The sequence below is a fragment of the Triticum aestivum genome, chromosome 5B (genome assembly GCF_018294505.1).
Source record: "Triticum aestivum cultivar Chinese Spring chromosome 5B, IWGSC CS RefSeq v2.1, whole genome shotgun sequence".
NCBI classification, from domain to species: Eukaryota; Viridiplantae; Streptophyta; class Magnoliopsida; order Poales; family Poaceae; genus Triticum; species Triticum aestivum.
In genome coordinates, this window is record NC_057807.1 from 89,474,323 (window position 1) to 89,500,830 (window position 26,508).

The 26,508-nt window shown below is 43.0% G+C and overlaps 1 protein-coding gene across 1 annotated transcript; it reads left to right on the forward strand.

Annotated features, from left to right (window-relative positions):
- Nucleotides 1–4,168: 4,168 nt before the first annotated feature.
- On the forward strand, nt 4,169–18,279 carry LOC123110558 (kinesin-like protein KIN-12F). The gene is made up of 38 exons (XM_044531112.1): nt 4,169–4,680; nt 4,775–5,384; nt 5,770–5,925; nt 6,006–6,089; nt 6,167–6,286; nt 6,395–6,508; nt 6,600–6,692; nt 6,792–6,952; nt 7,036–7,110; nt 7,208–7,295; nt 7,387–7,445; nt 7,538–7,601; nt 7,689–7,754; nt 7,833–8,015; nt 8,114–8,218; nt 8,310–8,545; nt 8,741–8,810; nt 8,889–8,954; nt 9,042–9,095; nt 9,204–9,283; nt 9,368–9,437; nt 9,570–11,741; nt 11,893–12,231; nt 12,750–15,110; nt 15,199–15,306; nt 15,392–15,552; nt 15,733–15,820; nt 15,950–16,024; nt 16,112–16,345; nt 16,424–16,522; nt 16,619–16,690; nt 16,769–16,827; nt 16,911–17,022; nt 17,125–17,235; nt 17,327–17,497; nt 17,579–17,644; nt 17,744–17,863; nt 17,949–18,279. The coding sequence occupies exons 2-38, from the start codon at nt 4,776–4,778 to the stop codon at nt 18,078–18,080; spliced, it is 9,033 nt and encodes a 3,010-aa protein (XP_044387047.1). The 5' UTR covers nt 4,169–4,680; nt 4,775; the 3' UTR covers nt 18,081–18,279.
- Nucleotides 18,280–26,508: the final 8,229 nt, after the last annotated feature.

The window sequence follows — 26,508 nt, forward strand, 5'->3', positions numbered from 1 at the left end:
CCCGCTCAACCCCTGCCGTAATGTTTTCGGCCTCAAAACAAACATAGTACTGCGTTGTTTTGGGGGCTTGATGAAAAATCGAGTGCAGGTTTCTGTAGGTTGGCCCGCCCAGCAAATGGGCTGCTGGTCCACCACGATGGACTGGGAGACTAAAAATATAAGTTGTATGGAGCAGAGACAAGTAAAAAAACGCTATCGAGGTCCATCCACTGAAGAAAAAATTCGCTCCTGATGTGCTTCTTCAGTCGTGCCGCCGGCCCCTTCTTTAATCCAGTTCGCTCGGGGATCTGGTATCATTTTTTTCCAGAGGGCGAACAAGTATCAGCTAGGCCTAAGTTTTGTATTTTAACATGCGTAGCCCACGACATATGTATTTTTTGAGGTCTATACCGGCCTATGGTCTTTTTCTTAAAGATCGGCAACCCAATGTATTTTTTTAGTAAAACGCAGGTCTCTGTTCTATTTATCTATATATAAGAATAATAATGTTGTGTCCAATTTATGTTTTCCCTTCTAACCACATTATATATATTTATATTATTACTATTGTTGTATATTTTATAAAGACTTATATATACATTATAAAAACATCCCACGTGTTATTAACTTATAAAACTAAATGTTTAACAGAAGTTGGCAAGGAAAATCCTGGTTGTTTTTGACTCACAGGCAAGGAAAATCCTAGTGATTGCGTACAAGTTAGTCAATATGAACGACTCTAGCTCCAGTGACCGTACGATGTCCATCCAATGTCCGTAGTGCTTCTTCAACCTCTGGTCTTCTTGCTCCAGCCGCCCAAAGCAGCGCCGGTCGTGCCGCGTGCTCCTGCCTCCCGTGGCCGGCTGTGATGTCGCAGAGGCCTCACCGCCCCCTACTACTCCTGCCGCTGGCCAGGCCATCCCTCTACTCACTCACACCCTCTGTTATTCTGCGGCGACGACAGCCTCACACCGCAGCTGAACGAGTGAATCCTCATACTCCTCTACGCGTGGGCATCCACTGCTGCGTCTTCTCCGGCTTCGCGTCCTCCCCTTTCTTCCTAGGACTCGTCGTCGTCCACCGCCCTGGTGCCCTCGGCGCGGCGTGGTCAACATGGTCAAGGAACGACTTTCATCGGAACAGTACTACACGTGGAGAGGCTGACAGCTGGGTCCATGGTGGCCGCAAGTGCCTCCTTATTGCGCGCAAAATAATTATTCCTCCACCTGACAGCAGAGACCCACCGGACGGGCCACCGTATTTCGCGAAAAAAACGTTTCACCCCTGACTGCTGGGACCCACCAGCTACATATTCACACGCAAGGAAGTGCGTCCGGGCAAAAAAAAAACAATTCGCCCCCTGGCTGCTAGGACCCACCAGCTACATCTTCGCACGCAAGGAAGTGCCTGACAGTCGGGACCCACCTGGTCGAAGCGTACGTAGCATTGTCATTCTGGTCGCGAACGTGTACGTACATACTGGTGAATGTAGAGGCGCGCACGTGTCGTAGTAGAGGCGCGCACGTAGCATGTACACGTACGTACAACAACCAGTGTGCAAGAAAGAAAATACGACCACATATGTGTACATACGGGCGGGGTCTCGAACGCCTACTCGCGCATACGTATGACCAGGGCTCTTGTACATGGCTGGGTCGGAACGGAGAAATATCGTCGTCGTCGTGTTCATGGGGAGCCAACCAGCTAGGTCGGGACGGAATGCGTCGTCGTGTTTATCGGGAGGGCTTGGACGGAACACGCAATGGAAACGAGGCCTGGCATACCGTAGAACGGAGGAAACGGCCTTGTGTTCGACCGACCACGTTCGAAACTGGATCCTGTTCATCGGGAGGGGTCTGGTGTACCGCAAAATGGAGGAAACGGACCTCATACGGTCGAAACGGGGGTCCTGTTGATCGGGAGGGGTGTGGCGTACCACAAAACGGACGAAACAGACTTGTGTTGGAGCGCTACGGTCGAAACGGGGGTCCTGTTCATCGGGAGGGGTGTGGCGTATCGGAAAGCGGGACTCCACAGGATACTGTTCATCTCCACAGTCGACCTCCTCCAGCCTCCACGGGCTACTGTTCATCCACCATCGACCTCTTCCAGCCTCCACGGGCTCCTGTTCATCCAGCCTCCACCGTGCGCTACTCCACTGGCTACTGTTCAACCACCCCTCCACGGGCTCCTGTTCAACCATCCCTCCATGGGCTACTGTTCATCCACCCCTCCACTATCTACTGTTCATCCAGCCCTCCACGGGGTCGTCCTGTTCATCCAGCCCTCCACGGGGTCCTGTTCATTCAGCCCCAACTGGCTCGATCGATCGGGGTCCTATTCATCCAGAGGCAACGCCACGGGGTCATGTTCATCCACCCCACTGCTCACTGTTCATCAACCCCCCCGCAACGCTCACCGTTAATGCAAAGGTAGCATCGATCGGCTTCAGTTAGCAGCAGTAGCGAATGAATCGCTCGATCGGGTTCAGTTAACAGCAATCGATCGATCGCTCGGATTCAGTAACGCGTAGCCTGCAATGCAATCGCTCGGGTTCAGTTAGAGCCCAACGCCTCGCTCGGGTTCGGTTAGAGCCAACGCCTCGCACACACGCGCGTACGTGTATGAGAGAAACACTCATCGCTCAGCCCCGACCACCCACCATAACCGGGAACTCTTCGAATTTTTCCTCGCCCTCGCTTCTATCATGGTCTTTTTTCATCATGGGCGGCCCAAAGAATGTCATGCAGCTGCGTCTCCGGCCCGCCCAGGATGAAAAGCCCATTTTTTGTCATAGAAGTAGGAGCCCACCATATCTATGATGATACCAGGTTTTGTCACAATTATCGTCATAGAAGTGTCATAAGTATGACAGAATTTTTTTTGTTCGGCCCAAAATGTCACGGATGTGTCTTTTTTTTGTAGTGTAGCTACTCCCCGTGGGGGCTTGCCCCATCCCAGAATCCCAAAGGATGGGGACATGGTCACTACCACATCTGGTCAATGCCGTGCAAGCAGCCAAAGGGGAAATTTTATTTAATTCAGTGTTATAGAAGAGCCTATCTATTATGGACATAATCAGGTCTACTTGATTATTTTCCCAGGTAAACTTTCTACTGGAAAGCTTAATTTCTAGCAGGCTCCAAATCTCAATCTAGGCATTGAAGCTATCACTCCATTTATGGTTAATAACACCATTACTTTTCTCTTTAGCATACCTTACTAAATTGAAATCCCCCTATCAGGGTGGGGAAATGGTTTTCAACAAACAGAGAATGAAGCTCCGATACGAAAGCCTCTTTACCCTCCTCATAGAGAGAACCATGCACAGAAACAACTCTAAAAGTGGTGTCCCCACTTTTAGTCTTTAAGACACAGCTGACTAAAAATTCTAAAAATAACAAGGAATAACATCAAAACTATCTACATCCACCCCCATCATGATGCCACCAGTAGAGCCCTTGGATGAAAGGTGGTTCCAAGAGAAATTCCTACCCGACCCCACTAGAAAAAGTCCCTTTTAGTCCATATGTAACCAAACAGGAGGGACTTTTTCTATAGGGACTAGAAAAAGACTCTACTGAAGGGTCTTTTTTCTTTAGTCCCTAGGACTAAAAAAAGTCTAGTCCCTTGCAACCAAACACCCTCTTAGTTTCCTGAAAGCCTAAGATGAAAGCATGAGTCTTATTGATAGTATCAATAATGAGGGATTTCCTTCCAGAGGCAGAAATCCCTCTGAGGTTTGTTTCTTTCCATGCATTTTACACGACTTGCACTTCTTTGATGTGTGCTATCAAATGTCAATGTTCCTCAATAGGCCACTTTGAATTTTTTTTCACGAGTATTATATGGACGGGCACGTTTGCGCGCATGGTCACCCGTAAAAAAAAGTTTGATGCTACCAAGAACCTTCTTTCACCATTTTTACATGTTGATTGATGATTATTGATTCGGATCCACCATCACGTATGATGCCCTAATTAAGACCCCCTCGTACACCAGCACTGCAGGACCACCGCACGTCTCGTGTTATTATTTTAAAGAAGAAGAAAAAAACACGATCGCGCGAGCGAGACAAGAAGCACGGCGAGCCATTTTCGAGCTCTCGGTTCAAACGCGGCGGTCGCCTTGCCCCCCACCCCAAAACGGTCTCCAAAATTCGAACCCTTCCAAGCGGGGGGAGAGGGGTTCCGCCTCGCCCCTGAAATCCTGATCTGATCGCAGCCGTCCATTTCGAACACACGCATCCCGTTACGCTAGCGCTGCCCTACCCCACCCATACCTCCTCGACCACCTCGCACAAACCCAAATCCCCCCTTCCCCTCGTTTGTGTGTGTGTGTGTGAGAGAGAGAGGGGGTCTAGAACCTTCTAGAACGGAGAGCACTAGGCCCAGCTCGCCGGTCCGGCGGCTCGCCGCGCAACCCTAGGTAGGTCCGGTCCTCCCGCTCCCCCGCCAGCCCCGCCAGGCGATTCGGAGGGGCGGCGACGCGATCCGCGACCTGCGCCGGAGCGACGTCGATTGTTTCCATTTTTTGATCTTTCTCCCCCCAAGTTTCGAAATCTCCCGCCGCGGGCGACCCTGGATCTCCCCCGCGGAAGAGGGCTCTAGAGGCTGCGTCGGCGGCGTTACATTGCACCATTCGCCGCCTCGCGGTGCTCGTCGCCACCGCCGCCGCCACATCCGCCTCCTCCGGGCTCAGGTGCGCCCAGCTTCTCCGGGAAGGCTTTCGGCCCGTTCGGGCTTTGGTTTTTTCTGGTCCGGGGGTTTGAGCCAGGGGCGTGCTGTCTGTGCAGAATGGTGCGGGATCTCGGCGCCGCCCGCCGCACACCGGCCAGGCCCTCCGCCTCGGAGGCCGGCAACGACGAGAACGCGCCGGGCGACGGCTCGGACGCCGCGGCCGCAGCGCTCGTCGGTGCCGCGGAGTCCCGCCCCCCTCTCCTCGCCATCCAGCCGCAGGCGTCCGGGCTGAAGCGGAAGCCGGAGTCGCCGGCGCCCACGCCCTCCAAGCTCCCGTTCCGGACCCCCGAGAAGGCCGCCGCGCGGAGCCGGTTCGGGTGGGCCCCGCCCCGCGCCGAGGAGCTGCCGCCGCGGATGGGCGCGACCACGATGACCACTCCGCGTGCGCATCGCGGTAAGGCCGTGCTGGCGGCCTCCTCCGAGGGTGGGTCCACGCACAGCACGCCCACGAAGAGCGTGTCAAAGCCGGCTTACAGCGTGGGGCTGAGCGGGACGAGGCCGGTGACGAGCGGTGGTGCCCGGGGCCCAGGATCGGGGTTGGGGTGCTCTATGGCCGCCAGGGGTGCGCCCGTGTCGTTTGGGCCGGCGACCGTGGTGAGTTCTGTGGAGGTGCCCCAGTTCGAACTACGGGAAGATCCCTCCTTCTGGATGGACAATAACGTGCAGGTATGCACTCTGATTTTTGTTGTTGCCTAGTGAAATCATTGACTAATTGCTTCGAAATAACATTGTGTCTACTCATCATTTAGCTCAAGTAGTACATTGTGGCTAGTGATTGACAATTACAGAATTTCATTTGGTAGTCTGAATCTCAACGTATGAACTGGGGAAAAAGGAGCTACTTTTTTGCTAATTTTCTTCCGACTTAGGTAATAGTAAAACTAGAAATGTTCCTCAGTTAACAATTATGTAGATTGCGGTAAGATTCTTACCCTTTTCACTTTTGGGAGGAATTATCCGTTCGCATTTAAAACAAGGCACCATCCACATGATTCCAAATACAGAAAAACCTCACCCTACACTTTATTTACATTCGTGGTTTATTCTCCAGGTTGTTATCCGTGTCCGCCCTCTAAATAACTCGGAGAAAACTCTGCATGGTTATAATCGGTGTTTGAAACAAGAAAGTGCCCAGACTATCACATGGATTGGTCAGCCAGAAACCCGTTTTACATTTGACCATGTTGCCTGTGAAGGAGTGAACCAGGTCAGCTTGAAAACCATTTGATTTCATGCCTTGATTCTACTTCTCAGATTGTGGTTAACGGATGAATTTGAAATTGGCAGGAAGTACTTTTCCGTGTTGCTGGCTTACCAATGGTTGAGAACTGTATGGCTGGATACAACAGCTGCGTCTTTGCATATGGGCAGGTAGTTCGCAATGTCGTTGTTTTATTTGTAGACCATGAGGATTGCGTCATGCTCTTAAACCTTTTAACTGTTTGCAGACTGGAAGTGGAAAGACATACACGATGCTTGGCGAAATTAGTGATCTGGAAGTGAGGCCTAGTCCAGAACGTGGAATGACACCACGTATTTTCGAGTTCCTGTTTGCGAGAATTAGAGCGGTAACAAACTCCCCATGCATAACATATTCTTTAGTGTCTACTGCATGATCAAGTATCTCATCATGCTGCTAATCTTGAACCCGTTATGTGTGCAACCCAAAACTGTAGGAGGAAGAGAGCAGGAGGGACGAAAAGCTCAAGTACAACTGCAAGTGTTCTTTTCTTGAGATTTACAATGAACAAATTACAGATCTTCTTGACCCTTCATCCACAAATCTTGCAGTATGCTTTCACGCTATTGCTAAAGTGAATACGACATATTAGTGCAACACCATTTTTTGTGATTTTACTAAGCATGAAACCTAATGTGCAGCTCCGAGAAGATATAAGGAATGGAGTATACGTAGAAAATCTGACTGAACTTGAAGTTGGCTGTGTCAATGATATCATTAAACTTTTGATGCAGGTAATATAGTTCTTCTTGATTTATTTTTTCTTGTGAATATCTCATGGCAATACTGCCAATGAATTTGAAGTAATCGGGCTTTCCTGAAACCTATTTCAGGGCTCTATGAATAGGAAAGTGGCTGCTACAAATATGAACCGTGAGAGTAGCCGCTCCCACAGTGTGTTCACGTGTATTATCGAGAGTACGTGGGAGAAAGATTCTACAACTAACTTACGGTTTGCAAGACTGAACCTAGTTGATCTTGCTGGGTCAGAAAGGTTGGTAGACAATATTCTCTCTTGTGCCACAGTTTATAGTGCTAAGTGAAATATCAGTTCCTTAACATATCTACCTGAAACAGGCAGAGAACATCTGGTGCTGAAGGTGAGCGGCTGAAGGAAGCTGCTAATATTAACAAATCGTTATCAACACTGGGGTTCGAATCTAACACTCAAACTTTTAGTTGAAAAATTATTTGAACATGGTGTTGCTATTACTCATCCATGTGTCCTTAACTGAATTGTGAATTGCAGTCTTGTGATAATGAGTCTAGTTGATCTTACAAATGGGAAGCAAAGGCATGTTCCTTATAGAGACTCAAGATTAACGTTTCTTCTCCAGGTAGCAATCTTGAGATAACATATTATTGTTTTCATTATTGTTGTTTTTCCTTGTGGTCTAGTAATTATTCTACTTCCACTCTCACATATAGGATTCTCTTGGTGGAAACTCCAAGACCATGATCATCGCAAATGTCAGCCCTTCATTGTGGTAATGAATTCTGGATTTAAATCCGACCTAACTTGGATAGAGCTTGAGATGCATTTTTGTATCCTCATATTTTTCTGTGTGTGTTTAAATAGTTCTGGCAATGAAACACTCAGTACCCTCAAGTTTGCTCAGCGTGCAAGGCTCATTCAAAACAATGTAATTATCTGCCCTTTAAGTCAATTTTCATTTCCAAAATATCTTTGGTGACTAACCATTTGCATTCTCACCTCTTCAAATTTGAAGGCTGTTGTGAATGAAGACGCTTCAGGAGATGTTCTAGCTTTGCAGCATCAAATTCGTCTCCTAAAGGTAATGTCTGCAGAATTTGAATCCCACTTCCAGTTCAATATAACATCATCCTAAACTAAAAGATGGTCCTTGTTTCAGGAGGAGCTAGCTGTCCTCAAGCGTCACCATGTCACTAGATCTTTACCATTCAGTACTGATATTTGCGGAAGATCTGGAGGTGATGTTGATGATGGCAGTGATCACATGAGTGTGGATGAGGAAAATAACAGTGACGCCCAAAGCATAAAGTCTTTGGAAGATTTAAAATTTTCAAATAAGCAGGTAATCTGCCTTTGTCTGGATTCCCTTAAATTCTGTCTGTGCGTGCACTTCTATGTCTCTCTATGTGAAAATTGTTCATAAAGAAATTTACCTTGCAGATGAGATCACTGGAAGAAACACTAGCAGGAGCTTTGAGAAGAGAATCAATGGCAGAGTCCACTATAAAGCAACTTGAAGCTGAAATTGAGCAGTTGAACCGATTGGTAACCTTTTAGCAACAACGAACAAGTGTTGTAAAACCTATCTATACATTTCTTAATGGGACATCCTGTAATGATTCTCGGTACATCTTAGGTTTCTCAAAGAGAGGAGGATACAAGGTGTGCTAAGATGACATTGAAATTTCGAGAAGATAAGATTAACAGGATGGAGGCTCTTGTTCATAACAAATTGCCAGCAGAATCATATCTACTTGAAGACAACAAAACTTTGTCACGAGAAATAGAGTTGCTTCGTGCAAAAGTGGACAAAAATCCAGAAGTAACCCGTTTTGCACTAGAAAATATCCGTTTATCAAGCCAACTCAAGAGGTATATATATTCTATACCAACATGCACCCTGTTGGAATAACAACTTAATCTTATTAGGAGGCCAAAGGCAGCATATATACAAGTACATGAGGATGCCAAAAGGGGCTAGAATGCAAAAGACCAAAAGTCATCACTAATATAAAACACACCCATATTTGTTGTACTGTACTAAAACGTTTTATTATGTATCTTTAGGTATCAGCAGTTCTGTAACGAAGGGGAGAGGGAGGTTCTGTTGGATGAAGTTTCCACCATTCGAAATAAGGTTTATATTAACCTTCATTTTGTAATTCTTATCAGTGCTGTAGTGGGTTTCTTTAATCAGCATTCCTTGTGCTTACAGGTCGTGCAAATGCTTGAGGGGAGGATGTTAACTGAGCAGCAAAATAAACTTTCATCCAAGTTTGAGGTTTAATCCCTGATTAGCTTTTCTCCCCACAGAGTTTTTTTTCCCCAACAAATTAGCTCATACTTCCATCTCTATTCATATGTTCAGGACGCAGAACATCGCTCTAGTTTAGCAAGTGAGCCTGAAACTTTGCCTAAGGAGGTACCCATCCCCCTCTAGATAATAATTTTATCCTTTGCTTATGTTTATGTTGATTGAAACTGCAACGGCCAAGCACACCATATGTTAATGTTCTCAATCCCTTTTCAGTTGAAAAGAGCTTGTCAAGAACTGGAAACTTGCAGAAGTGAGCTACAAGGTTGCTTGGAATCAAATAAAAAACTAACTAGGTAATTGTACAGTCAATAAGAGCTAGCATGCGTTTTCCTTGCTGTAATTTCTGTTTTTGAGCAGCTAAATTTGAGGTATCACAGGGAAATAGCTGATCTGCACAAAGAATTGAGTACCATCAAAATGACAAAGAGGGAGGAATGCCAATTTGAGGTATGAACAATAGCTTCTCTGAAGTATCTGATCTATGCTCTCATATTCTACAGAAATCATGCTATCCGTTATGTTGATTGAGAAAATGAGAAAACCTGACATTATGTTTTTTTAATTCTATGAACACACCAGTATGGTTCTAATGCACGTGCAGAAGTGGAAGATTGTTGTGATGAGGCTTTCATGGACAACACAGAAGATATATTAAACCTGCAGCTGGAGTTGGACATACTTAAAGCAATTCTTGCAGAAGAGAGGACAGTCCGTGGAGAGGTTGAGGAAAGAACTACTACCTTAAGTGATGAGCTGAAAGCAGCAAATTTACGTATCCTTCAAGCTTGCAAGCAGAGTGATGCCATAGAAAGCGAACTGAATGATGCAAGATCTGTTATTGAAGCTCTTGAGTCGCAGCAGATTTTGTTGATAAATGAACTAGACGAGTTGAAAAAGAATAATCAGAAAAGCTTTGAGATTCTAAAAAGGAGGGGCAGAGAAATCTCAAGATTAAATACTGAGATTGACAACCACCGTAGACAGGGCCTGGTGGCTAGTGGAGAACCCAAAATGCAACTTTTGAAGTGTATTGAAAATGAAGATTCACCTCTGCAGAGAAAGCTGAAAAGGATGCAAGCTTCACTTGAGAAGGCAAATGACTTAAATACAAGGTACCAAAGAGATCAGGCGTCTGATAGTTCTGCTGAGCAAGAAATGGATGAGGTCCGTAGACAGGTTGAAGTTGAAACAACTGAGGTGATTATGTGCTTACAAGAAGAGCTTATGTCGCTCCAACAACAGTTAGATGCTAGTAACAAAAATGAATTGTTGGCCAAACAAAGCCTAGATGAGCTTCAACTGGAAAGGAAAGAGTTGAATGACAGGCTATTTGAGGTGATGAAAGAGAATGAAAGCCTTTCTGAACTAACTAAGGAAAAAGAAAAGAAAATTCAGCTTTTGACCAGTGGCCGGGAGAGCTTACAAGATCTCATATCGCTCCAACAACAGTTGGATGCTAGTAACAAAAATGAGTTGTTGGCCAAACAAAGCTTAGCCGAGCTCCAACTGGAAAGGAAGCAGTTGAATGATAGGCTACTTGAGGTGATGGAAGAAAATGAAAGATTTACTGAACTAACTGAGGGAAAAGAAAAGAAAATTCAGCTGTTGACCAATGACTGGGAGAGCTTACGTGAAGAGCTTTCATCTCTCCAACAACAGCTAGATGCTAGTAACAAATACGAGTTATTGGCCAAACAAAGCCTGGAGGAGCTTCAACTGGAAAGGAAAGAGTTGAATGACAGGCTACTTGAGGTGATGAAAGAGAATGGAAGCTTTTCTCAACTAATTGAGGAAAAAGAAAATAAAATTCAGCTTTTGACCAATGATTGGGAGAGCTTACAAGAAGAGTTTCTATCGCTCCAACAACAGTTCGATGCTAGTAACAAGAATGAGTTGTTGGCCAACCAAAGCTTAGATGAGCTTCAACTGGAAAGGAAACAGTTGAATGATAGGCTACTTGAGGTGACGAAAGAGAAAGAAAGTTTTTCTGCACTATCTGAGGAAAAAGAAAAGGAAATTCAGCTCCTGACCCATGACTGGGACAAATTGGCTGCTGACATTGGAAGCTTTCTCGTTGAGGGAAATGCTTCTCTTGATGAAGCTTCTGACCAGGTTGCCTTTATTTCGGAGTCCTTTTCTCAAAGAAGATGGGTTGAGGATCAAGTCCAGAAGATGTGTCAGGGTATATCTGACAGAGAGAAGTTACTCGAAGAGCTCCAAAGCCGGTTGAAAGAGGTAGATGATATAAAATGCGATTTGGACCTGAAGTTAAGGTCCTTAAGAGGAGCAATGGAGGCAATAAATGAGATGCATCAACATGAAAGGAATGATCAAGAAAAAGCTATTGCTCTTTTAAGATCTCAAGTATCTGAACAAGGACAGGTGAACCAGAGACTAGAGCTTTTGTTGGATGAATCCATTGGAACATTTGTGCAGAAGGAGGTTCTTGAACAAAGCTATGTATCATCACTGAGGGGGATGGAAGAAGGGATTCATCAGCTCAAGACTCAATTAGACCAGTCAAAGATACATATAGCTCATTCATTGAGTCAGATCAAGGACAAGGAGCAGACATTTGAGAAGCTAAAAAATGAAGAAAATACCATTCTGTTAAGAATGTTATCAGATGTTCTGAAGGCAAAGGGTATTATACATGAGTTTGGTGTTCGATTCAATACATTGGAGTCAAGCTTTTCTGTGGACCCTGAAGAAGTTGTTTGCCAAAATTCAGACTTGAATTTGGAGGATCGGGTAAGATAATGCTCTTGTTATTTGGTATCAAGGTGAACCAAACAATCTACTATTTATGTCAGTAAGTTCCTACTGTTAATCGATCTGTATCCATTAAAAGTGTCGGTCTTTATACATTCATGGCATGACTTTATTTCACTCCATGCTTTAGGATGAACTTAAAACATTCGGAGCCCTTGAAGCTGGAGAGCAGTGCAATGCTGACGCCCTTTGCCAACTTAGTAAGGAGATGGAGTCTGCAGTTTATAAATTACAGACGCTGCAGTCTCAGATGGCCAAGCTTCTGCAAGAAAAGGAAAATGTGAAAGAATGCCTTCTCCAGAGTCGAAGAACTGTCCAAGATCTAAATTCTGAGGTCCTTCAATTGAAGTCACAGATGATTGATCAACAGACGCGCTATGAAGCTCGAGTGGAAGAACTGGAAATAAAGATGCAGGGAAAGGACAATGACACTGCAACATCACTTGTTTCATGCCATAAAGAGATAGAGGTAACACTTTTAAATACCAAACATTGTTAAGGCCATTAGGCATCCATTGAAAACCTTTTTCTGTATATCTTTTGTTGGTTTTCAGAAAAGCAGATTAGGCTTCAATTGGGTTTGTAAAATAATATGAGCATTGGCAGTAGACTTGTTTCTACCTTGCCAGGAGATAAATAACACAGTAGATCTGTTTATGTTTCCAGTAACAAGGCTCTTACCCAAAATGTACATGCAGGGGTGTGGTATTAATTTGCAAGAAGTAATAGTCCTATGGATTCTTTTTGAGAAATTTCAAAAGTTTTGCATCTCAATGCATCGATATATAGAAAAATCTTTTACCGAGTGATGAAATGTGGATTATGTGAAGGTGCATCTGCTTGAGTCAATGCACCACTACACTTCTGCCCTGCAAAGCTATGATGGATTTTGTTATTTATTTTTTATGTAGAAGCAGCTGAGTTACATTTAATTTCTTGAGTTGGTCAACCTTGATCCCTTGTTTTCAACTATGATCATTCTTTCAGGCACTTGAATCTGAGCTCTCAGAGGCCAAAGTTCTTGCACAGCAGAAATCATTTGAGGCTTTTACTCTTATAGCCAAGTTTCAAGATGCGCAGGCAACTATAGCTGATGCAGACTCTACAGTCAAGGCACTGGTGGAAGCGAATGAAAATGCAAAACTCCAAGCAGAGAAGCACAAACAAAAGGAATCTTCTTATATTGTTGAAAAGAATGACTTGCTAAATGAGGTCAGTAGTTTGAAGATGATGCTGGATGTGAAGGGACAAAATTACCTGGATATGGAAAAGAAATTTGAATCAAGCCTGCTTGAAGCAAATGAGGTAGCTCTTGAACTGGAAGATGGCATCAGATGTCTGAAGAATTTGCTATCGGAGAACCTTGAGTTTGTTTCTTCAGATGTTAAATGGATGAAGTCAAAACTTCGGCAGTTCACAGAGTTGGCAAGAACTTGGTTGGAGGAGAACTGGTTAGAGATAATTGGAAAAGATTGTGCTGTGTCTGTGTTGCACCTCTGTCATATGGGGATTTTGTTGGAGAGAATTACTGGGCTGCATGCTGAAAATGGTTTCCTTCAGCGCGGGATCTGCGAATCTAATTCTTTGATATCTACGCTGAGACAGCACAATGATAAAGCAAAAAATGAACTGGAGATGTGTAGTGTTCTCAAAGGAAAATTACTACTTGACATTAACCACAGTTTTGGTCGTGTTGCAAAGAAGGAACACGAAGCAACTGAACTGAGCTCAAGACTGGATTCTTTCGGGAAGAAAATTCTGCATTTGCAAGCACAAGAAGAAGCAATGTTGGCACGGTCAGATTCCATTTATAACGAGCTATCTGTGTTGACTAAAGAGATTGATGCTACCAACAGGAGTTCTTTGGCGGCTGAATCCAAAGAAAAGGAAGAGCTGCACAACCAATTGGATGAGGCGTTGTTTCTCAATGGAATGTTGAAGGACACAATGCTTGAGGTTCTGAGTCTGCCTGAAGTGAACAGTGCTATACCTGCAAAGGATATGAAAGGGTGTAATGAATTTGAGTTGTGCAGTTGGTTTGTAAACTACCACCATGATTCGATCATGATCAATGCAATTGCAAGTGATATTGAATTTATTGTTTTGGCTTCAGAAGTGGAGCAAGAAAAAATACAACTGCAAGCACAAAATCTTATGTTTACCGAAGTACTTGAAGGATTGAAGACAGAAGCAACTCTGTGGAAAGTTGACCAGGATTTGGGTAGTCTTGCAATTTATGCTTTACATGAGGAGAACAGTCATACAAGGATTGATTTGGAGAACCTAAAGCGGAACAAGGATGAAGTTATGGAAAGCCTACTTGCAACGCGTGAGGAAAATTCAAAACTTCGATATGTAGTTGATTCCTTGGAGTCCAACATCAATTCCCTGCAAACAGATCTAGATGGGAAAGCCAAAGCTCTAATGGAGTTGCAATGCTCCCATGCAGCCTTATGTAAAGAGCTCGAGTTGAAAGCTGAGGTCATTGAACTTGGAATTTCAAGAGAAAATGCTTTGAGGTCCGAGAATGATTTACTGAAACATGAAAAGCTGGATATTCTGTGCAGGGACCAGAGGATGTTTCATTTGGTATCTAATATTGATATGGAGAAGTTATCATTCTCCTTCCAAGCATATTTGGATCAGATTAACACAGAAGTCCAAAGACACATTGATGAGCAATTGACCACAGTGATGAAGTTCTCCAATGACTTAAGCTTGGTTCAATTGTCTGTTGAGGAGTTGAGCACCCATAATTCCTTTTTACAGTCTGAATTAGCAAGGAAAGATGAATTGGCAAAGGGCTTATCATTTGATCTTAGCCTATTACAGGAGTCAGCGTCGGTTGTAAAAGATCAAGCAGATCAACTTATTGAGTTGACTGAAGCAATCACCTTATTAGAACATGAGGTTGCTTCTAAATCACATGATCTTGATAATCTTGCTTCTGGAAGCCAACTACTAGAAGCTCAACTCATGAAGAGTAATGAAAAGATTTTGGTGCTAGAGGAGCAGCTAGCAAGTACAGTTAGTGAACTAAATGCAGTTTCTATGGAAAACACTGAGTTGAGATCTCAGCTCAATCATATTGAACAGATCGGTTACTCTATGAAAGAGGAATTAGCCCATAAAAGTAATGCCACTGAAAGAATGGAAGAAGAGTTGATTGAGCTGAGAAATTTACTTGATGAAAGGAACAGCTTCCTTCAAAATTTACAAAATAACTTCTCCAAGCTCTCGGATGAGAAGCAATACTGTGACTCTCAGGTGCTTCTCTTGAGAGAGAAGCTGGAGATGGCTCAGGCAGTGGCAGAAGAAAGTGAAGCAATTGCTACGGAGGCCCGACAGGTTCAGCTACCTAATTGATTATTGTTTTTCTCTCTTAATATTGCTTGTGTTATTCTTCTTGTATAACCCTTCTGTTGTACTTCTACAGATAGCAGATGAAAGGAAGACATATGCTGAAGAGAAGGATGAAGAAGTCAAGCTATTGGAGAGGTCAATTGAGGAGCTCGAGAGTACCATATTTGCTCTGGAGAACCAGGTGAGCTGTCTACTTCTATTTCAGTGTTGATTCTTACTTACTGCAGTAACTTCTTGTAACTATAGCACTGGTTATTTCTCTTAAGGTGGGCAACATCAAGGATGAAGCGGAACGACAGAGAATACAGAGAGAAGAATTAGAAGTGGAGCTGCAGAGAGTCAGGCACCAAATGTCATCTGTACCATCATCTGGGAAAGTAAAGAGCTTTGGGGAAGATGGAATGGTTGATTCAACTGACTCATTCAGGTTTGCATGATTACTATCTTTTACCAGTTACAAATTTTGCAGTTGTTAGTTCACTTGTTAGGTGTTTGAACCTGCTGTCTTGTTTCGCATTCGTTTCCCTGCTTTTTTCTTGATGAAAAGCAGAGCTCCTGCCATGGTTCTCGAAAAAAAGATAACACTTGCCTTAACTTTCTCCTGCAGACACTCGAGAGAGATACATACCGAGCTACTAAGTGCTCAGCAGAGTATCAAAATACTTCAAAAGGAGGTAGCTGAAAAGGAATCAGAGGTACTAGTATATTCTCTAATCATTTTAGAAATATTTTAGTTGTTCAGACTTCAGACTATGGTCATCTGCTATCATCCTGGTGTTATCCAAATATTGAAGGGTTTGCTATGTGCTCTCTTAATCTTATAGATTGCTCAATGCAAGTCACACATATCGGAGCTAAACTTACATGCTGAGGCAGCAGCACGTGAATATAAGCAGAAGGTAAGCAATCTCATTTGTTTGATTTAGTTTCATGAAGTGAAATTAGCAACAATTTTCAAGGATGCTAATGAAAAATGATCTGGTTAGTTCATGGAGCTAGAGGCTATGGCACATCAGGTTACTACTGACAATCCATCAACAAATGCTTGCTCCATGAGACCGGAGAAGATTAGCTCGAAACCTCGAGGTTCAGGCTCCCCATTTAAATGTATTGGATTGGGCTTTGTACAACAAGTGAATTCTGAGAAAGACGAAGAACTAAGTGCTGCAAAGCAACGTATTGTGGAACTCGAGGGCATAGCAGCTAGTCGACAAAGGGAGGTGAGATTTCTCTAAAAAAACACTTTATTCTGTCGACTCTGTTTTGTAGTTTTACTAACTTACCTTTTTTCTATGTAGATATTCATGTTGAATGCGAAATTAGCTACCACAGAAAGTATGACACATGATGTGATTCGTGATATGTTGGGGGTTAAGATGAACATGACAACTTGGGCGGTAGGAATGCATATTTGCTTAGTTCTAAATATATATATTTCAATGTATGCATCTAAACCACTTATGTTTTGTGAACATGTTCCTATGGTATTGTAGACACTAGTTGACAAACAGCAAAAGACAAGCACAAAAGAGTCAGTTGCTTATCAAACTGAAGAATCTAAAGAGGTAACTGCCACAGTACCTAAAATTTTCTTCCAACCTGTCTTATCTCTTGAACTGTGTTTAAAACTAAGTATTTATCAGTCCAATGAGCTGATGAAGTTGAAGCAGCAGCTTGATGAATTCATTGAAGAGAGACAGAGGTAGATACTTTTCCATCTACTATGACCTCCTTATAATCTCAACAATAGGTTATATGACATACATGTGAATGTTTTTGCAACAGTTGGATTGATGAAATCAACCAAAGACAATCAGAACTTGGAGCTGCCCGTATTACTGTAGAGCAATTACGGCAAAAGGAACATTTTATGGTAGCTGAAGTTGACTTGCTGAAGGTATGACAATTAAGGTTTCCACTAGAAAGGGAAACACATATTTCTTTCTCTGTTGCTATGGTAAATGTTTGTTTGTTATATTAATAGGCTGGTATATTGTAGGCTGAGAATGCAAACTACAAAACGATCATTTTTAATCTTGAAGATGAAGTAAAGAAGCTTACCAGACAACAGAATCTCCAGCTACGAATTAATCACCATGTCAAAACTAAGGTATCCAGCACTTCTAAAGCTTGTTTGGTATTTCTGAACATTGCTGTTTCAGTGTCTGATCATCTTTCGTGCATTTTTTACTTCTCGATAGGAAGAGAATATCCTTCTGAAAAAGCAGAATGAAGAACTAAGTGCAAAGCTGCAGCAGCTAGGGGCCATTGTTACCCGCACAAAAGAAAAGCTTGCCCGCTACATGGTCTCGGATGGAAAAGATCCACATGAGCAGATTGAAGAGGAAGAGCTTTTGAGGAAGAAATTAGAGGTGCGTTTACTTTGTTTCCATCTGTCAAGAATTATGGTGTGTACAAGGGCACTGATATTCTGCTTGTTTACATGTCAACAGGAAAGTGAACAAGATAGAAGCAAACTCGCAGAAAATCTATCGAGTTTGTGTACCAGTGTTCTGAAGGTATGGATATTTCTGCTAAGAAGCAAAACAGCGTCCTCATGTGGTTGATGTGAGCTTGCCACATTACATGACCAAACATGAACCTTACTGTTGCTACAGGTAGCTGGAGTTAGAAACCATGAGTCTGAAACGAGTCTTCTGAAAGCAATGGAAGCCCTAAATCAACTCCAGTGCTGCATTTCTTCCTTGGAGAGTGAGGTTGAAGATCTTCGAATAAAGGTGCGATGGTGTGGAAACCATTTTCGAACCGACCTAATTAAATCTTGTTATTTACTGACAAAGAAAAAAAAATCACCATCTGCAGTGCAAACTACTGCGTGAAAAAGCTCGACTAAACAGTCTCCGGAGCGACTCGTCCTCCGCGAGCTCGGGGGCGAATGAGAGCTCCAGATCGCCAAGCGTGTGCAGATCTCCGAGCATTTCGTCTTTCCGATGAGGCAAAACAAGTGTACATAATACGTAGTTTGTTAGTACTGGTTAGTCATCAGCTAACACCTATCGGTAGGCCTTACGCATCTCCTAGTACAGTCGAAGGGAGGATGGGAATCTAGCAATCTCCATTGCTGATGTTGTAGTATCTGTTAATCTGCAGCTGACGATGTACATTCTATTAATGAACCATTCTTTATGTGTCATATCGTCTGTGACCGTGAGCTGCTGCGGGCAAGTTCACTGTTCCGCACTGTCTTGTGCTTGTGTAGCTTGATCAACACTGCGATAAGGTGGTTATTGTTCAGAAACATGAGAGGAAGAGAGACCAGACAGTATTGCTTATGGGCCTATACAAGACTACGCGCACACACATGGATTTTGCTCATGATTTTGACTGGATCGTGCGCCCCGGTGGATCCCTTTGGTTGGGGCATAAGTATTCAATGCTTGAGGAGTGATGTGAGCGTTTCCGAACTGCCTTTGCATGGTGGACCCAACACGTCTCCACATCCACCATGAAAATGCCACGTCAAACATAACATACAATGTTGTCATATTAAATGGATTCATATATTTATTCGATGTCAATCTCAAGTTCGAAAAACATAGTGAGCACCCCATTCCGTACAACGATACCAACTTGGACTTTTGATCCATACTCTTGGAGAAACCTTTTCCATCCAGATGTTAATTGAAGGTGTTCATCTGATAGCGATAAAAGTAAGCGTAAATGGTATTGCAATGCGTTGAAACAAGGACTAGAGTTCATACCTTCACTAGTACAAGTTCTCTCAACAATAATAACATAATTGGATCATATAACTATCCCTCAACATGCAACAAAGAGTCACTCCAAAGTCACTAATAGCGGAGAACAAACGAAGAGATTATTGTAGGGTACGAAACCACCTCAAAATTATCCTTTTTGATCGATCTATTCAAGGGTCCGTAGTAAAATAACACGAAGCTATTCTTTCCGTTCGATCTATCATAGAGTTCGTTCTAGAATAACACCTTAAGACACAAATCAATCAAAACCCTAACGTCACCTAGATACTCCAATGTCATCTCAAGTATCCGTGGGTATGATTACACGATATGCATCACAAAATCTCAGATTCATCTATTCAACCAACACAAAGAACTTTAAAGAGTGCCCCAAAGTTTCTGCCGGAGAGTCAAGAAAAAAACGTGTGCCAACCCCTATGCATAAGTTCACGAGGTTACGGAACCCGCAAGTTGATCACCAAAACATACATCAAATGGATCACGTGAATATCCCATTGTCACCACAGATAAGCACATGCAAGACATACATCAAGTGTTCTCAAATCCTTAAAGACTCAAACAGATAAGATAACTTCAAAGGAAAAACTAAATCCATTACAGAGAGTAGAGGGTGAGAAACATCATAAGATCCAACTATAATAGCAAAGCTCGTGGCACATCAAGCAAATCAAGAGCACGAGAGAGAGAGAGAGAGAGAGAGAGAGAGAGAGAGAGAGAGATCAAACATATAGCTACTGGTACATACCCTCAGCCCCGAGGGTGAACTACTCCCTCCTCCTCATAAAGAGCGCCGGGATGATGAAGATGGCCACCGGAGAGGGATTCCCTCCCTCCGGCAGGGTGCCGGAACAGGTGTAGATTGGTTTTCGGTGGCTACAGAGGCTTGCGGCGGCGGAACTCCCGATCTAGGTTATGTTCTGGAGGTTTGGGAATTTATAGGAGAAGTTGGCGTCGGGAACAAGTTAGGGGCCCCACAGGGAGTCCACGAGGTAGGGGGCGCGCCCCAGGGGGGTGGGCGCGCCCTCCACCCTCATGGGGCCCACAGGACTCCCCTCCGGTAACTCTTTGTTCCAGTATTTTTTATATTTTCTAGAAAAAATCTCAGTTGATTTTCAGCGCATTCCGAGAATTTTTATTTCTGCACAAAAACAACACCACGGTAGTTGTGCCGAAAACAGCGTCAGTCCGGGTTAGTTCTAACCAAATCATACCAAAATCATGTAGAAATATTATGAACATGGCATGAATACATCAAAAATTATAGATACGTTGGAGACGTATTAGCATCCCCAAGCTTAATTCCTGCTCGTCCTCGAGTAGGTAAATGATAAAAACAGAATTTTTGATGTGGAATGCTACTTAACATATTTATCAATGTAATCTTCTCTATTGTGGCAAGAATATTCAGATCCATAAGATTCAAGACAAAATTTTAACTAACCAAGCAATTATGTCTTCTCAAAATAACATGGTCAAAGAAAGTTATCCCTACAAAATCATATAGTCTGGCTATGCTCTATCTTCATCACACAAAAAATTTAAATCATGCACAACCCCGATGACAAGCCAAGAATTTTTTCATACTTTTGATGTTCTCAAACTTTTTCAATCTTCATGCAATACATGAGCGTGAGCCATGGACATAGCACTGTAGGTGGAATAAAATGGTGGTTGTGGAGAAGACAAAAAGAAGAAGATAGTCTCACATCAACTAGGCGTATTAACGGGCTATGGAGATGCCCATCAATAGATATCAATGTGAGTGAGTAGGGATTGCCATGCAACGGATGCACTAGAGCTATAAGCGTATGAAATCTCAACAAAAGAAACTAAGTAGGTGTGCATCCAACTTGCTTGCTCACGAAGACCTAGGGCATTTTGAGGAAGCCCATCATTGGAATATACAAGCCAAGTTATATAATGAAAGATTCTCACTAGTATATGAAAGTGACAACATAGGAGACTCTCTATCATGAAGATCATGGTGCTACTTTGAAGCACAAGTGTGGAAAAAGGATAGTAGCATTGCCCCTTCTCTCTTTTTCTCTCATTTTTTTATTCTTTTAATTTTTTTGGGGCCTTTTCTCTTTTTATGGCCTTTTTTCCTTTTTCTTTTCCTTTTTTTTATTTTTCATCCGGAGTCTCATCCCGACTTGTGGGGGAATCATAGTCTCCATCATCCTTTTCTCACTGGGACAATGCTCTAATAATGATGACCGTCATACTTTTATTTACTTACAACTCAATACTTAGAACAAAAATATGACTCAATATGAATGCCTCCGGCAGTGTACCAGGATGTGCAATGAATCTAGAGCGACATGTATGAATAATTATGAAGGTGGCGTTGCCACAAATACGATGTCAGCTACATGATCATGCAAAGCGATATGACAATAATGGAGTGTGTCATAATAAACGGAACGGTGGAAAGTTGCTTGATAATATATCTCGGAATGGCTATGGAAATGCCATAATAGGTAGGTATGGTGGCTGTTTTGAGGATGGTATATGGTGGGTGTATGATACCGGTGAAAGGTGCGCGGTATTAGAGAGGCTAGCAATGGTGGAAGGGTGAGAGTGCGTATTAATCCATGGACTCAACATTAGTCATAAAGAACTCACATACTTATTGCAAAAATCTATTAGTTATCAAAACGAAGTACTACGCGCATGCTCGTAGGGGGATAGATTGGTAGGAAAAGACCATCGCTCATCCCTGACCGCCACTCATAAGGAAGACAATCAATAAATAAATCATGCTCCGACTTTATCACATAACGGTTCACCATACGTGCATGCTACGAGAATCACAAACTTTAACACAAGTATCTCTCAAATTCACAACTATTCAACTAGCATGACTCTAATATCACCATCTTCATATCTCAAAACAATCATAAGGAATCAAACTTCTCATAGTATTCAATGCACTTTATATGAAAGTTTTTATTATATCCCTCTTGGATGCCCATCATATTAGGACTAAATTCATAACCAAAGCAAATTATCATGATGTTTAAGACTCTCAAAATAATATAAGTGAAGCATGATAGTTCATCTATTTCTTCAAAATAAACCATCGTCGTGCTCTAAAAAGATATAAGTGAAGCACTAGAGCAAATGACAAACTACTCCGAAAGATATAAGTGAAGATCAACGAGTAATTGAATAATTATGTAACTATGTGAAGACTCTCTAAAATTTAAGAATTTCAGATCTTGGTATTTTATTCAAATAGCAAGCAAAATAAAATAAAATAAATGACACTCCAAGCAAAACACATATCATGTGGTGAATAAAAATATAGCTCCAAGTAAAGTTACTGATGAACGAAGACGAAAGAGGGGATGCCATCCGGGGCATCCCCAAGCTTAGGCTCTTGGTTGTCCTTTAATATTACCTTGGGGTGCCTTGGGCATCCCCAAGCTTAGGCTCTTGCCACTCCTTATTCCATAGTCCATCGAATCTCTACCCAAAACTTGAAAACTTCACAACATAAAACTCAATAGAAAACTCGTAAGCTCCGTTAGTATAAGAAAATAAAACCACCACTTAGGTACTGTTGTGAACTCATTCTTTGGTGTAATATCTACTGTATTCCAACTTCTCTATGGTTCATAGCCTCCGATACTACTCATAGATTCATCAAAATAAGCAAACAACACAAAGAAAATAGAATCTGTCAAAAACAGAACAGTCTAAAGTAATCTGTATCAAACGTACACTTCCGGAACTCCAAAAGTTCTGAAATAAATTGGTGGACGAGAGGAATTTGTATATTAATCATTTGCAAAAATAATCAACCTAAAATCACTCTCCAGTAAAAAGTGGCAGCTAATCTCGTGAGCGCTAAAGTTTCTGTTTTTTACAGCAAGATCACAAAGACTTCACCCAAGTCTTCCCAAAGGTTCTACCTGGCACAAACACTAATTAAAACATAAAACCACATCTAACTAGAGTCTAGATGAATTATTTCTTACTAAACAGGAGCAAAAAGCAAAGAACAAAATAAAATTGGGTTGCCTCCCAACAAGCGCTAACGTTTAACGCCCCTAGCTATGCATGATGATTTCAATGATGCTCACATAAAAGATAAGAATTGAAACATAAAGAGAGCATCATGAAGAATATGGCTAGTGAAAGATCGTGGATGTCGCCTAGAGGGGGGGGGGTGAATAGGCGCTTTAAAATAATTACGGTTGAGGCTTGAACAAATGCGGAATAAACCTAGCGGTTAATTTGTCAAGCACAAAACCTACAACAACTAGGCTCACCTATGTGCACCAACAACTTATGCTAAGCAAGATAAGCAACTATGAGATAGCAAGATATATGACAAAGAACAATATGGCTATCACAAAGTAAAGTGCATAAGTAAAGGGGCTCGGGTAAAAGATAACCGAGGCACGCGGAGACGATGATGTATCCCGAAGTTCACACCCTTGCGAATGCTAATCTCCGTTTGGAGCGGTGTGGAGGCACAATGCTCCCCAAGAAGCCACTAGGGCCACCGTAATCTCCTCACGCCCTCGCACAATGCAAGATGCCGTGATTCCACTAAGGGACCCTTGAGGGCGGTCACCGAACCCGTACAAATGGCGACCCTTGGGGGCGGTCACTGAACCCGTACACTTTGGCAACCCTTGGGGGCGGTCACCGGTACCCGTCAAATTGCTCGGGGCGATCTCCACAACCTAATTGGAGACCCCGACGCTTGCCCGGAGCTTTACACCACAATGATTGAGCTCCGAATACCACCCACCGTCTAGGGCGCCAAGCACCCAAGAGGAACAAGCTCAAGGGCACCAAGCACCCAAGAGTAATAAGCTTCTCAACTTGTAACTTCCACGTATCACGTGGAGAACTCAAACCGATGCACCAAATGCAATGGCAAGGGCACACAGAGTGCCCAAGTCCTTCTCTCTTAAATCCCACCGAAGCAACTAATGCTAGGGAGGAAAATGAGAGGAAGAACAAGAAGGAGAACACCAAGAACTCCAAGATCAAGATCCAGGGGGTTCCCCTCACATAGAGGAGAAAGTGATTGGTGGAAATGTGGATCTAGATCTCCTCTCTCTTTTCCCTCAAAAACTAGCAAGAATCCATGGAGGGATTGAGAGTTAGCAAGCTCGAAGAAGGTCAACAATGAGGGAAGAACACGAGCTCAAAGGATTAGGTTCATTGGGGAAGAAGACCCCCTTTTATAGGACCTCCCGAATCCAACCGTTATGTGCTCAGGTCATGCACAAGCGGTACTACCGCTTGGAGGAGCGGTACTACCGCTTAGCACGGCAAAAACAACCCAAACGAGAGAGAAAACACGAGATTTTTGTACGGGGCGGTACTACCGCTTAGGAGTCACGGTAGTACTGCTCTGGAGCGGTACTACCGCTCAGGAGCAGCGGTAGTACCGCTCTAGAGCGGTAGTAAAAAATTACATCCGCTCTAGTCGCGGTAGTACCGCTGCAGCCTTTACCAAAACAACCACAACTTTTGCAAACAGACTCCGAATTCAACGAAACCAAGTTTGTTGGAAAGCTAACGACATGGGCTAACACAATATTGATAGAAATATCAAGAATAAACAAATGAGAAAAGTCCCATAAAAAATGGTGAGAACCCTTCATCGGATAGGACCGGTAAAACCTCCAACACCGAAAACATCATAGAAGACGCATGCGAACTCCGTTTTCGATGAACTCAAGCTTGTCATCAAGATCACCATAAGCTCTAAGACTCACAAAGAAAACCAAACAAGAACCAAGAAACATGATGCAAGGATGCAATGGTTTGAGCTCTCTACTAACGATACGATCAAGCTACCAACTTGAGAGCCCCCTTGATAGTACGGCAAACGATCCTATAACTCGGTCTCCCAACTACCACCACAAGACTGGTAAAATAGAAAACCTATCAAGGGAAAACCTTTGCCTTGCACATGGTCCACTTGAGCTAGACGAAGACGATCTTGACTCCCTCAAGTTGGACCACCTTTCTTGATTGCGTTGGCTCGATGAAGACTAGATGATTGCTCCCCCATAGTTCACTATGGGTGAGCCACTCTTTGGCAGATCTTCACAAGTCCATTGACACCACAATGGATGGCAAGATTCAAGCACTTGATCTCTTCGTGATGCTCCACTTAAACTTGCACACGGCAATCTTGATGACGATCACCACTTGATGTCATCCTTTCCATGGGTTGTATGATATCTTCCTCTTGACGCAAGCCCATGGATACGTACCTAACCCCACATACAACTCTCACATAGACCATGGGTTAGTACATGAAGTATAATGGACAATGCTTACCATACCATGGGATCACTTGATCCCTCTCGGTACATCTTCTATGCTTTGTGAGTTGATCAACTTGATTCACTCTTGACTTAGTCTTGATCAACCTTGAATCTTTGCAACTCTCTTCATTTGGATGATGTCTTGAAGGTAAACATGAATGATCACACAACCTTCTTCTTCAAGACATGCTTGCAATAAGCTCAGCACTCGCATGACCAATCTTTGGATAATTCCTTAATAGCACCTTGGTCAACTCAAAAACTCCTTGAAACCAACACATGGACTTCAAGAAAAACCTATGGACAAATCCTTCAAATACAACTCAAGACAACCATTAGTCCATAGAGATTGTCATCAATTACCAACACCAAACATGGGGGCACCACATGTTCTTTCAATCTCCCCCATTTTGGTAATTGATGACGATCACTTTCAAGAGAGTTTATATAAGGAATTATGCATCACCATGCAATGCAACAACTAATAGTGCATGCGAATGAGATGCAAATGCTAAGGAACAAAAACAAAGCAAGAAGAGATAACTCTCTAAACTTCTCCACAAAACTCTCTGAAACTTCTCCCCCATTGGCATCGATTGCCAAAATGGGCGAAAATCTAAGAAGGCCAATATAAATTGTGGTCCTCCATAAATTGTGTATTTCTCAACAAGAGAGTGGAATGCAATACACATACCCAACTGCCAATACTTGGAGGAAGACAAACTATATTGATGCCCAAAGATTGCAACAGAAAGATATGCCACAAAGACATAACAAAGAGAGACACAAGCAATCAGAAGATACCAATTGAAGCAAGCAATCAACGGATATCAATTGAACCAACTAGACCAATGATCCTACATGCCACAAGAATAAAGATATTATGAAAAGCGCAAAGGAGTGTTCTAAAGAAACTAGAGAAGCTCCCCATGATTTGTGCACACATAAGAATTTTTGTATTTGAATACAAATTGCACAAAATAGGATCATAGCTCCCCCAAAATCAATAGAAACTCACATCCAGTGCAAGTGCGCATATAGGAAACAAAGCCTAGTGCTTGCAACAAGCACATGGTTGAGCAACATGTAAAAGAGGCAACTTAAGAATAGGCTCAACCAAAATGATGTGTGTGAGTCATGGCGAAGCACTTGAGAAGACTAAGATTAGGATGAGCATTAAGCATCAACATAGTCTTGAAAGAATGAGGCACACGGTGCAAGGCCTATCATTCCCACACACAACTGGCAAATGGGTTCACAAGCTTACTAATAAGCAAAAGAGAACCTATGCTTGTGACAACCCGTGGTGAAGATAGACGAGGGGAGGCTCATCAAGACAAG